Genomic DNA, 12,825 nt, shown 5'->3' on the forward strand with positions numbered 1-12,825 from the left:
CAACATATCAAACAACATATCAAACAATATATCAAACAACATATCAAACAATATATCAAACAACATATCCAACAACATATCAAACAACATATCCAACAACATATCAAACAACATATCAAACAATATATCAAACAACATATCAAACAACATATCAAACAATATATCAAACAACATGTCAAACAACATATCCAACAACATATCAAACAACATATCCAACAACATATCAAACAACATATCAAACAACATATCAAACAACGTGTCAAACAACATATCAAACAATATATCAAACAACATATCCAACAACATATCAAACAACATGTCAAACAACATATCCAACAACATATCAAACAACATATCAAACAATATATCAAACAACATGTCAAACAACATATCAAACAATATATCAAACACCATGTCAAACAACATATCAAACAACATATCAAACAACATATCAAACAATATATCAAACAACATATCAAACAATATATCAAACAACATATCCAACAACATATCAAACAACATATCCAACAACATATCAAACAACATATCAAACAATATATCAAACAACATATCAAACAACATATCAAACAATATATCAAACAACATGTCAAACAACATATCCAACAACATATCAAACAACATATCGAACAACATATCAAACAACATATCAAACAATATATCAAACAACATATCCAACAACATATCAAACAACATATCAAACAATATATCAAACAACATATCAAACAACATATCAAACAATATATCAAACAACATGTCAAACAACATATCCAACAACATATCAAACAACATATCGAACAACATATCAAACAACATATCAAACAATATATCAAACAACATATCAAACAACATATCAAACAACATATCAAACAACATATCCAACAACATATCAAACAACATATCAAACAATATATCAAACAACATGTCAAACAACATATCCAACAACATATCAAACAACATATCAAACAACATATCAAACAACGTGTTTGAAACACTTTACTCATTTAACTTGATAAAATACAGTCCCACGCACTAAGATTCGCCTGTGAAACCTTTAGGACACGCCCCGTAAATGCGGCTGAAAATAAGGCCAATGATGCGGGAGTCATCTCAAGACACCATTTGACCTAACCTCTCTAAAAAAAAAAAAGTGTTCCGCTAAATAATCAAAATGTGCACACAAAAAATTCCTGGAAACAAAATGTTTGGGAACCACTAGTAGCTCAAAAAAATCTTTCATTGCTTTCCTAGCCATTGGTCATCACGATGAGTTTCTGGCACTTACCATTCAATGTAAGCTGTGATTACCCTGTCAGGGCGTAGGTGGCAGTGTATAGCCTCGATGAGCCGACTAGGATTCACTGAAAAGTGGAAAGAAATTGTTTTTCTCTTAAAAGAAATAGCGTTTTTTTAATAAAGTTTATATATTATATTAGATTACTCGTCCCATATGCTAGGACGAATTCGTACAAATACTCCTTCTTCCCTAGTGCTATTAGAGCATGGAATGGGTTGCCTGAGCTAGCCAGGAAAACCAGTGCTTGACAGAATTTAAGTCATTGGTTAATATGCATGACTAAATGTATGAAGCGTAGGACGTAATCATCTTCTTTTCTGAAGTAACGTCTGTATTATAAAAGATAATAAGTTAAGAGATTTTTTACACGTTTTGTTCTCAGAGTAAGTTGAAATTGTTACCAATTATTGTATTGTCGATGAGAAAAGCATAAATCAATAATTAAAAAAAAAGGACCAATTAGTTATTTTTCCTTTAGTGCTAATTAATTAATTATGTTTCATACATGGAGTGATAACGTTAAAATATATATAGAAATAAAGCAACGCTTGGCCATGGCTTGTCAAGCCAGCTCTGGAGAGTCCAGAGTTTGCCACAGTTTGTGCAAGTGTATACATCTGTCTAAGGGCTAGTCGGATCTTGTGATGCCTCCCGCACATAACTTCAACGACGTCTGTATCGCCCCAAGTGGCACCTGCTGACATATTTGCAGGCCACGTCTTGCGGGCCCCCGGGTTTCAGCTCCCTTCGCAAGCCCAAACACAGGGTGCTGCACACAGAAACTCCCAAAAAACCAACACACGGGAGACATGTCCGAGCCAACCGAGACCAATCGATATGGAAGTCCTAAACACTGACCTGCAACGTCACAACTTGTGGGCAGTTTAGACCAATAGACGTGGCGACGAGTTATTGGTCCAAACTGCCCACAAGCTGTGACGTTGCAGGTCAGTGTTCTTGCCTTCTATAACAAATAGCCATGAGCCAACGCAGTCACCCTTCGCCAAAACAAAACAGACATTATGCCTTACTTTGGCCAAATTTCAAAGCTCCCCCGGACTGAAGACAAGATCCCTTCAGGAGACATTATTTATTTGTTGAGAAAATTATCATTAATTTAAGATCCCATTGTATGTGGCACACTTGTTTTTTTCTTACATTTGAAAAGAATGACATCAAGAAAACACAATTTAAAAAAAATTATTATATTCTAACATTCAAATACAAATACTGACACAAACATGTGTTAATAAAAGTACTGTACGTGCAATGGTATTATTTTCATTTCCAATGTAGATTTCATATTTCTTCTTTATAAGTGAACTAGCCAGATATTACCCGCGGCTCAAGGGTCTTAATTTGCGTATCACTGATATTGAGTCTAGTGCAGCGGTTCTCAACCTTTTAAGCTCGGCGACCCCTTTTTACATTCTCCCACTCCGCCGCGACCCTCCCCCCCCCCAACACACACATGCAGCAATAGAAGAATAGACAATACCAATCCATATTTTCAATGGTCTTAGGCGACCCCTGGCAAATCGTCAGTCGACCCCTAAGGGGGTCGCGACCCACAGGTTGAGAACCCCTGGTCAAGTGCATAAGAAACAATGAAACGAAATAATAATGTTACATGTAAAGCGAATGCGTGTATAGAAAAAGATTAAGATTTGTAAGTTTTCTGTTCGGCGCATGCGTGACCTTTCTAATGTGTAGATTTTGTGCTATCGAGCTATTGGGCTAAGTCACAGCTTTAGCGCACGAATGAATGTAAAAAAAAAGGTTTAGAAAAATAATTGAAAATTAATTTAATTAGAATATGAAATGAATGGACTATATTTAGTAGGTTTTTTGTGTTGAAGTATAAAAGTATCTTTGCGAAGATAGATCTATCATCTTTATATTTGAATTAGATCTAAGCTTCGAGAGATTATAAGTTCTACGCGTGCGTAACCTTACAGTCTTGTCTAATGAAGTAGGGTCTGTATCTTATAAGATAAGTTTGATCAAGATTGGTCAAACGGTTTTGATTTTTATGCGGGGCATAAATACATACATACATACGCCTTACTTTTTACTTTATATTATGGATAATCACATCCACAATTACGCGACTACCACAGCAACATGCCTAACACAACTACACGACTACCACAGCAACATGCCTAACACAACTACACGACTACCACAGCAACATGCCTAACACAACTACACGGCTACCACAGCAACATGCCTAACACAACTACACGGCTACCACAGCAACATGCCTAACACAACTACACGACTACCACAGCAACATGCCTAACACAACTACACGACTACCACAGCAACATGCCTAACACAACTACACGGCTACCACAGCAACATGCCTAACACAACTACACGGCTACCACAGCAACATGCCTAACACAACTACACGGCTACCACAGCAACATGCCTAACACAACTACACGACTTCGACAGCTACATGACTACCACAGCTTTATGTCTAACACAACAACACGGCTACCACAGCTTTATGTTTAACACAACAACACGGCTACCACAGCTTTATGTCTAACACAACAACACGACTACCACAGCTTTATGTCTAACACAACAACACGGCTACCACAGCTTTATGTCTAACACAACAACACGACTACCACAGCTTTATGTCTAACACAACAACACGGCTACCACAGCTTTATGTCTAACACAACAACACGGCTACCACAGCTTTATGTCTAACACAACAACACGGCTACCACAGCTTTATGTCTAACACAACAACACGGCTACCACAGCTTTATGTCTAACACAACAACACGGCTACCACAGCTTTATGTCTAACACAACAACACGGCTACCACAGCTTTATGTCTAACACAACAACACGGCTACCACAGCTTTATGTCTAACGCAACAACACGGCTACCACAGCTTTATGTCTAACGCAACAACACGGCTACCACAGCTTTATGTCTAACGCAACTACATGGATACCACAGCTTTATGTCTAACACAACAACACGGCTACCACAGCTTTATGTCTAACACAACAACACGGCTACCACAGCTTTATGTCTAACACAACAACACGGCTACCACAGCTTTATGTCTAACACAACAACACGGCTACCACAGCTTTATGTCTAACACAACAACACGGCTACCACAGCTTTATTCCTAATGCAACCACATGGATACCACAGCTTTATGTCTAACACAACAACACGGCTACCACAGCTTTATTCCTAATGCAACTACATGGATACCACAGCTTTATGTCTAACACAACAACACGGCTACCACAGCTTTATTCCTAATGCAACTACATGGATACCACAGCTTATATGATAACCACAGCTACATGCAGTGACAGATTCACGGGTGGGCAGGGTGGGCTACAGACCCGGAGACCTTACAAGAGAGATTTATTATTGCGGTCGCGGCCACCTCTATATTTTTAAATGTGGACATTCCTTTAAATCTAACGCTTGGTAACACTTTCGTGGTCGTGATTAATTAATAAGTCTTCGTTTGAAGCGTGCTCCTATTATATAAATGCAAACTCCAGATTTATGGCAGTGCGTTAGCCCTGGCTCTTACCCTTGGAAACAAAATACACATTTTTTTAAACACTAAAATGTGCATATTATTCTTTTATAGAAAATAAATAAGAAAAAAAAATTACAAATACTCTCCCTCTTTGTATAAAATTTGACATGGTATTACAAACCTTTAGATGTATGCAATGTTATTAAAAGTAGATTTTTATTAAAGCTTTCGAAAAAAGTATAGGTGCCTCCACAAAAACCTTGCCCCGGGGTCTCCACTTATTTAAATCCGGCTCGGGCTACATGCCTAACACAGTTACATTGTTTGGTACATAAGGAGTTAGTTACCTTTACCCACTGCCTGAGAGCTCACCTATAACAGCAGATTCGATATTGGTACAATTAATATTACTCAATACATCCACGTCAGAGCCGGAGCAAGGCATACCTCCGTTGTATGGTGGTGGGTCATCACAGTATCTGTAATGATAATTGTTGCTATGATTCAGTTACTATCAATAGTATTTTTTAAAAATTATACTTACGATGGTCAGTTTATAACAACAGAGAAGTCGACAAATGCATTTAACAAGATACAATAGTGCACATTATTTCTCAGATCAAGCTGAAATTTAACAAGATACAATTGTGCACATCATTTCTCAGATCAAGCTGAAATTTAACAAGATACAATTGTACACATCATTTCTCAGATCAAGCTGAAATTTAACAAGATACAATTGTACACATCATTTCTCAGATCAAGCTGAAATTTTACAGTTTTTACTTTTACCTGACAACACAAGAATGACTAAAGCGGTGGTATAAGCTGAATTAATCCTCTTTATACGTTGCCGTTATTAATTGAAACAAACAATAAATAAGTAAACAATTTTCTCATTGGCCTCCTTCTGTCGTAGAACGACTATGGTTCATCTCAAAGCACACTTCCTCATGTGGCTGTGGAGCCCTATTTTGGAGAGACACTCCCGTCCACAGATAGCGCAGGTTAAGGTGGCTTTCGCTTCGGTGGTAGAGGAGCTGGCCGTTTTTCGGATTGTACGTTTTTCTTCCTGAGCTGAGGCCCATGTACTTTCACTGTCCATAGCTTTCTTGGTCACTGTCTCTCTCCATCTGTTGCGGCCTAGAGCTATGTCTTCCCAATTGTCAGTATTGATGTTCACTGATTTGAGATCACGTTTTATTACATCTATGTAACGGAGGTGGGGGTTATAGTTATAAATACCTCGCTAGCAGAGCGGTTTGCAAGTCGGCCTATGGAGGAGTGAGCCATGGGTTCCAATCCAGGTTGGTCCCCATTTTTTTTCTTTTTTATAAATGCTTTTAAAATCAATTAAGGTAAAAATCCACCCAAATATCCCCTAATTATGGATGTGATTACCCATAATATAAAGTAAAAAGTAAAGCGTATGTATGTATGTTTGTATGTCCCGGATAAACGCTAGGATCGTTGCGCATTGAGACTGTTAAAACCTGAAATAGCGTGAAGCAAAAAACAATTATTACAAATATTTTTAAAAGCACAGATTTATGTTGGTCTAGATTCTAGATCTACTACAAAAGTAATTACATAACGGATCCAAACTAATTGATACAATTACACTTTGCATAAGCTTTGTTTTTTTTTTGTTGCTTTTTTAATACATTTAAAAAATTTTATTCTTGTTTTATAAATTCCAATTATATGACTATTTGGAATTGTTCTAATCTGTTAGGATGGAATCGGATCACATCGGGTCATAACGGATCAGGTCTATTCAGATCGGATTCAATAGAATCGGATTGGATCTAGTGTGATAATATCGTCATCGAGAAAAATTACGCGGATGAGACACAAACCCAAGACATCTGCCTTATTAGAATAACGCCCTATTAACTTAGCCACCATTTTCATTAAATTTCCAGATTTTTTTTTAAATTTATGGCCACATGTGTCGTGCCATTCAGTTTGAGACCACCCATCAAGAGTATGCAAGGCAGTGTTTCTAAAATTTTACCAATGGTGACCCCACCCCTTTAGCCTTATTTGGGAACATGAGGCTGGGTGTGCACCGCAGAATACCAAAGTGAGTCGAGGAATGTTTAAAAACTTTATGTAACAAGAAAAACATTAAAAAATACTTTTTAAAAAACAAAGCTCATATTATGTGTACTTATATCAATTATTTCGATCAGTGATGTAATTAAATTTGTAATAGATTCAAAACTAACAATGAAAAAGCGTTTATAAAAATAATAAAAAAAAAAAAAAAGAACGACATGAATAAGGACTGGTGGGCTAAAGCCTTCTCAGGCTTCTCAAGCCAACGCGATAACCACTCTGCTAGCGAAGAGTCAATGAACATGGACGATTGTATAGTTCTGCTTCTAGTTCGTGTTTGTGTTCCCTAAGCCTGACACAGCAGCCTAATATAAAGGGGACTAATTCTGTTTATACCACCACTTCAGTCCAGTATTAATTCTTTCCCTTTTTTGAGATACCGAGCAAAGTAATTTATTACTAATAGTAAATTAACTAATTGGTTAATTTTTAAATATTTATTCTTGTTTTGTCAGGAACAAAAATAATTGTGTAAAATTTCAGATTCATCCGACATTGGGTTTGGTGAAATAACGTGCACACACGCTTGGACAGACAGACAGACAGACAGAGTGAGTTGTATAAGCTTTGTTTAAAAAAAATAAAACTTAAAGACTTAAATAATTATGCATACCACTATTTCCCAGCTTTGCTTTCCTTCAATAATTACACTCTGTTTAGAATACGATCTTGTATAAGGGTGAACACTACCAACTAAGGCAGGTAAACTGTCTAACAAAAAATCACAGAAAGACAATCAAGAATGTATGACCCACTTAGCACCGAGAAAAAGCTATTAGAGCATGGAATGGGTTGCATGACTAGATGTATGACATGCAGGATGCAATCACCTTCTTTTTTTTACGTGACGTCTGCATTTTATAAGATAAGATCAACGAGAAGACGTGCGAGTTGTGAACCAAGGACGCTAACCCTGAAGCCAGTCACAACAGCCCGCGGTTCAATCGACCACCCGACCCCAGACACGTATACAAACACAAGAAACACAGCTTACCTGTTTCTATGTGCGGTTGTCGCGAAAGTACTTTCACACTGCCAACCTTTCCAATCCGCCCAAAGTCCGTTCGCTGTAGTCGTAAACAAGCAAGATAAACAATTAAATTATTTACTATTGCTGATGGCGCTCTGTGTTGTTTTTTTCTTATCTACTTTCTTGGTCAGATCGAATCGGATCCGAATAGAATCAGATCGGATCGAGACCGTATCATTATAGTAGGCCGCATTACCGGCCTGTTTCCTGTGGGTAGTAGAGACCAATGGAGCGTAGCCACGCCGTACAGACCTGTGACGTTGCAACGAGCTAGTGGTCTAAACGGACCACAGGTTGCGACGTTGCAGGTCAGTATTCAGGCCTTTTAATATGACGATTGGTCTCGATCGGATCTGATAGCATCCTGATTGGATCTGATGAGAGCAATCGCTTCGGCTCGGATCAAATCTGATCGGATCCTTATCTCATCCGTATGATCCGAATATGATCGGATTACATATGATTGGATCAGATCGGATCAGTTTAAATTGGATCGGTTAGCGTCTAATTGGATAGGATCATAACAAAAAACAACAACACTCCAATATAAGAATAGAACCTATCCATCCCAGTAGCGCTACAGGGCCCTGGCCAGGGCCGGTCTTAGGCCAATGCAACCTATGCGGTCGCAGTGGGCCCCGCGCTGTCACAGGCCCCGAGCTAATTCTATGTGTAATTATTAAATTGCAAAATATATACGAAAAATTCCTGGAAATCTCCTGAATTTATTAAAATCGCCTGAGAACTCATAAAAATCTCCTGAAAAATATACAAAATTGTCATTTGTGGGCCTCATTTATTGCGAAAACGCCAATCCTAACGCGCGATAAAAGAAAAAAAGGCATTGTCAGCTTTCAAGTAATAAAATGTAATAATCGGGTGAATTTTCACCTTAATCGGAAGATACAATACTTTATTTACTTTTATAGTTACTGGCATATAAATATGCCATAGGTTGCAAGGTTCGTAAAGTAAAGTTAATTTGATCGCAATTTTGTACTTAGAAAGTCGATTTTTTTTTCTAATATAAAATCTTAATTTTCAATTATTATCCTTATTCCCACTCAGACTAGGCCCCGCGTAATCAGTTTCGCATAGGGCCCCGCAATTGTTAGGACCGGCCCTGGCCCTGGCTACAGATCTCGTTTAAGTCTCTAAATGAGAGATGTGAAAACCTCATAGACATGTGTGGGTGAAAAGGTCAAGCCTGCTCTTGCAGGATCGTCCAACTAGAACATTGTTCGTTTTCTAGACCTGTTCTTTAATCAGATCTATCAGATCTTTGTATTTTTGTTTTCTATGTACTAACTGTAGGAGACCATTTGATATCAATAGTTTGAATTATCTTCATCTTTGTCGACTTCTCATCGCTAATGAAGACATTATTATTACTAATGCAATTATTTTGTAGTTTAATTTTTGTTTTGTATATATTTTTCTTAGTGAGGTGTGTGTTTACAGAAGCTGAACAGTGACTGCTTGAATCTGATCGAGGATACAGCCTGACCATTTTTTTTATCATTAATTTTTAGTTTTTATCTAGTAATTATAGGATACTTTAAGTATTGGCATGTAAAATTGCTTTCTTATTCGTTGTCTAATTTATATCTATTCTATTGGTCTCCTTCAGTCGCAGAACGACTATGGTTCATCTTGAACATTTTTTTTATATGGCTGTGGAGCCCTAATTTATATATCATTATAACTATTAGCATTATTTTGTAGTTTTAATACTTTTCTTCTTATCTTATATAATACAGACGTTACTTCACAAAAGAAGATGATTACGTCCTACGCGTCATGCATTCAGTCATGCATATTAACCAATGACTTGAATTCTGCTAAGTCACTGGCTTTCCTGGCTAGCTCAGGCAACCCATTCCATGCTCTAATAGCACTAGGGAAAAAAAGGGATTCGTAAAAATTTGTCCTAGCATATGGGACGAGGAATGTGCCTTTATCTTTGTGTCTTTCAGAGTATTTTATTAAAATTTTATTTTTGTATTATAATTGCTACTTTACTTTTGCGTCTTCTGTCCTGAAGGCTTTCTAAATTTTGTGATTTTACTAAAGGTGTTACTCTAGTCAAATGTGAATATTCGTTTGCTATGAATCTCACTGCTCTATTTTGTGTCTGTTCCAGTTTCTTAATGTTTTCTTGAGTTGAGGGGTCCCAAACAGAGGATGCATATTCTTAAATGTCAAATGTGAATATTCGTTTGTTATGAATCTCACTGCTCTATTTTGTGTCTGTTCCAGTTTCTTTGTGTTTTCTTGAGTTGAGGGGTCGCAAACAGAGGATGCATATTCTATTATTGACCTAACTAAGGTTAAATAACATTTTAGTTGTATGTTCTTATTTGATTTATAGAAATTTCTTTTAATAAACCCTAATGCTTCGATTATTTTTTTGATAGTTTCATCAATATGGGGATTCCATATTGTTATTTTGTTTTTGTACTCGTGGTCTGCCATTGGGGGGACTACCTTTTGGTTTGTGCAGGTAGGCAATGTTTTCTCCTCCGTTCTCTTTTCCTTTTGCAACTTCCTATCCTTGATGCACCGTGTCAGGGGGAGGTATGGCAAGAATGAATGTTACTTTGATATTTTGATATGATTGTTATATCCCCTTGTTATGAATGCGAAGTGTTGCACGTGTTGTGAACTGAGTGATTTAGTCTTCGTTGAATGTGCGATAGAGTGTGTTAGGTCAGTGAGGTCTTGCTCCCGGTCCAGGAAGGTTGGACGTTTACTTCCTGAACTGGTGTTTGTTTATTAATATTAATATTTATTGTACATTATTTGAGATATATTGGATATTAAAATATCATTGTTATATTCTATGAGATCTGGAGTTCGAGTCGATGTGTATTGAAGTATAATTGTTCCTAGTTGTAATATTTAAGAATTGAAGAATTTAAGAATCAAGTAATATTTGTTCGTACAAGTGAAACCCCTAGTGAGCCACAGGAACCAAGTCAAGAAACACAACAACCCAAGTCAAAACAATAATGTGAACCCTGACACACTGCTGTGGTCACAGGTTGGGCAGATGTAATCACCAGGCGCCGTTGCATTTTCACCCTTCTTTCTACTACTATTGTGTTTGGCATCAGCAATTCGGGACCCTTCCTATATGCTCTCTCTCTATGTGGATCTATCCAGTGCCACTTTTTTCCAGCTGCTAGTGTCCATTTTGAAGAGCTTCATGTTCGCATACATTCGAATATCGCAAGAGTAGACGACCAGCGGCCCTCCTGCCTTCTGTTATATCAACATACAGAGTGTCATGTGCTTGATTCAAGATTGGGTGTCGGAGAAATAACGCGTACTAACTTTTTAACAGACAGACAGAGTGAGTTGATAAAAGCTTTGTAAAAAGAGAAAGCAAAGAAACAAGAGAATTAGAAGAACAGTAGAGTTGAAACATCAATCTATTCTCTTAATCAAAACTTCATTGTCTCTGAAAACCCTTTCGGCTTAATTTGCTTGTCTTTCCTTATATTATTGTCTTTCAATCTCTGAATTGAACGCCTGGGCATTAGACGTGGTCGGAACAATGTTCTTCCCTCTTCAAGCAACGGATGTGACGTAGGAACGTCAGGTTTGAATCCTGGGGTACTTCTTGACCCACTAGAAGAACCGCAAGCTCACGAGAGTGCAACTGTAAAGATTTGTGAATGGGTCAAGTAAAAATAGTACGACAGTAGGGCCCATCGTAGCACGGGGCGGGAAGTCTGGAAGTTTCTAAAACGCCCAAAACAGGAGGGTACAATGGTGGCAGCTAGCCAGAAAGGATCAGGCAAGTTTAGCACGTTTTCAAACTGGACGAGAGCCTAATTCGCTAGGATTCGAGAGAACCTTGATATCCGATGTCGACGAGACTGTGGAACACATCATCAACATGGATTTCAAAAGGTACGACAGAAATGGTGCATGCAGGGGTCTTGCCCAGTACGGAGAAAGAGCAACCCTAAAAAAACAAAGCCCCCTGGACCGTGCTACCAGAGTGTAATCTCAGCTTTAACGCGTAGAAGCTTACATATGATACTGATACAGTTAAGGATCAGAGGTTCTATCTGCTATTGCAAATCTCAGACCACAGTGCATACTGTGAGGCTTGGTTACATAGACTCGTGGTGCATGCTGAAGTCTGTGAGAGTTGGTTACATAGACTCGAGGTGCATACTGAAGTCTGTGAGGGTTGGTTACATGGACTCAAAGTCCATACTGAAGTCTGTGTGGCTTAATTACATGGACTTGAGGTACATGCTGAAGTCTGTGAGGCTTGGTTACATAGACTCAAAGTGCATACTGAAATCTGTAGACTCGAGGTGCATACTGAAGTCTGTGAGGCTTGGTTACATAGACTCAAAGTGCATACTGAAATCTGTGGACTCGAGGTACATACTGAAGTCTGTGAGGGTTGGTTACATAGACTCAAAGTGTATACTGAAGTCTGTGTGGCTTAATTACATGGACTTGAGGTACATACTGAAGTCTGTGTGGCTTAATTACATGGACTTGAGGTACATGCTGAAGTCTGTGAGGCTTGGTTACATAGACTCGAGGTGCATACTAAAGCCTGTAAGGTTTCAATAAATGGAGTTCAAGAATGCTTTATTAGAAATGCGGCCCATGACGTGGGTTAGAAGTTTTGTCAAGGCCTGGATATAGTCATGAAAAAAAAAAGACAATCTATTTAAACAGAAATGCATCAACAAAACGTACTGAGTGGAGATTTGCCTTTATCTTCGTCTATTCTGTCATCGCCATCGTTATCTACAACAAAAAAGAAATATACGTAGTTACTTAAAGTGGA

General features: G+C 37.9%; 1 protein-coding gene across 1 annotated transcript in view; it reads right to left on the bottom strand.

Annotated features, from left to right (window-relative positions):
• The window catches only part of LOC106059397 (uncharacterized), a 62,294-nt gene that overhangs the window by 20,789 nt on the left and 28,680 nt on the right, over positions 1-12,825 (bottom strand). Inside the window, exons 15-18 of the mRNA XM_056016943.1 lie at positions 12,735-12,785; positions 7,968-8,040; positions 5,225-5,331; positions 1,304-1,379 (exon numbers count right to left, since the gene is read on the bottom strand). Coding sequence (XP_055872918.1) covers positions 1,304-1,379; positions 5,225-5,331; positions 7,968-8,040; positions 12,735-12,785 — 307 coding nt within the window. The remainder of the gene's footprint in view (positions 1-1,303; positions 1,380-5,224; positions 5,332-7,967; positions 8,041-12,734; positions 12,786-12,825) is intronic.

Source organism: Biomphalaria glabrata, chromosome 18 (assembly GCF_947242115.1).
Source record: "Biomphalaria glabrata chromosome 18, xgBioGlab47.1, whole genome shotgun sequence".
Lineage (NCBI taxonomy): Eukaryota > Metazoa > Mollusca > Gastropoda > Planorbidae > Biomphalaria > Biomphalaria glabrata.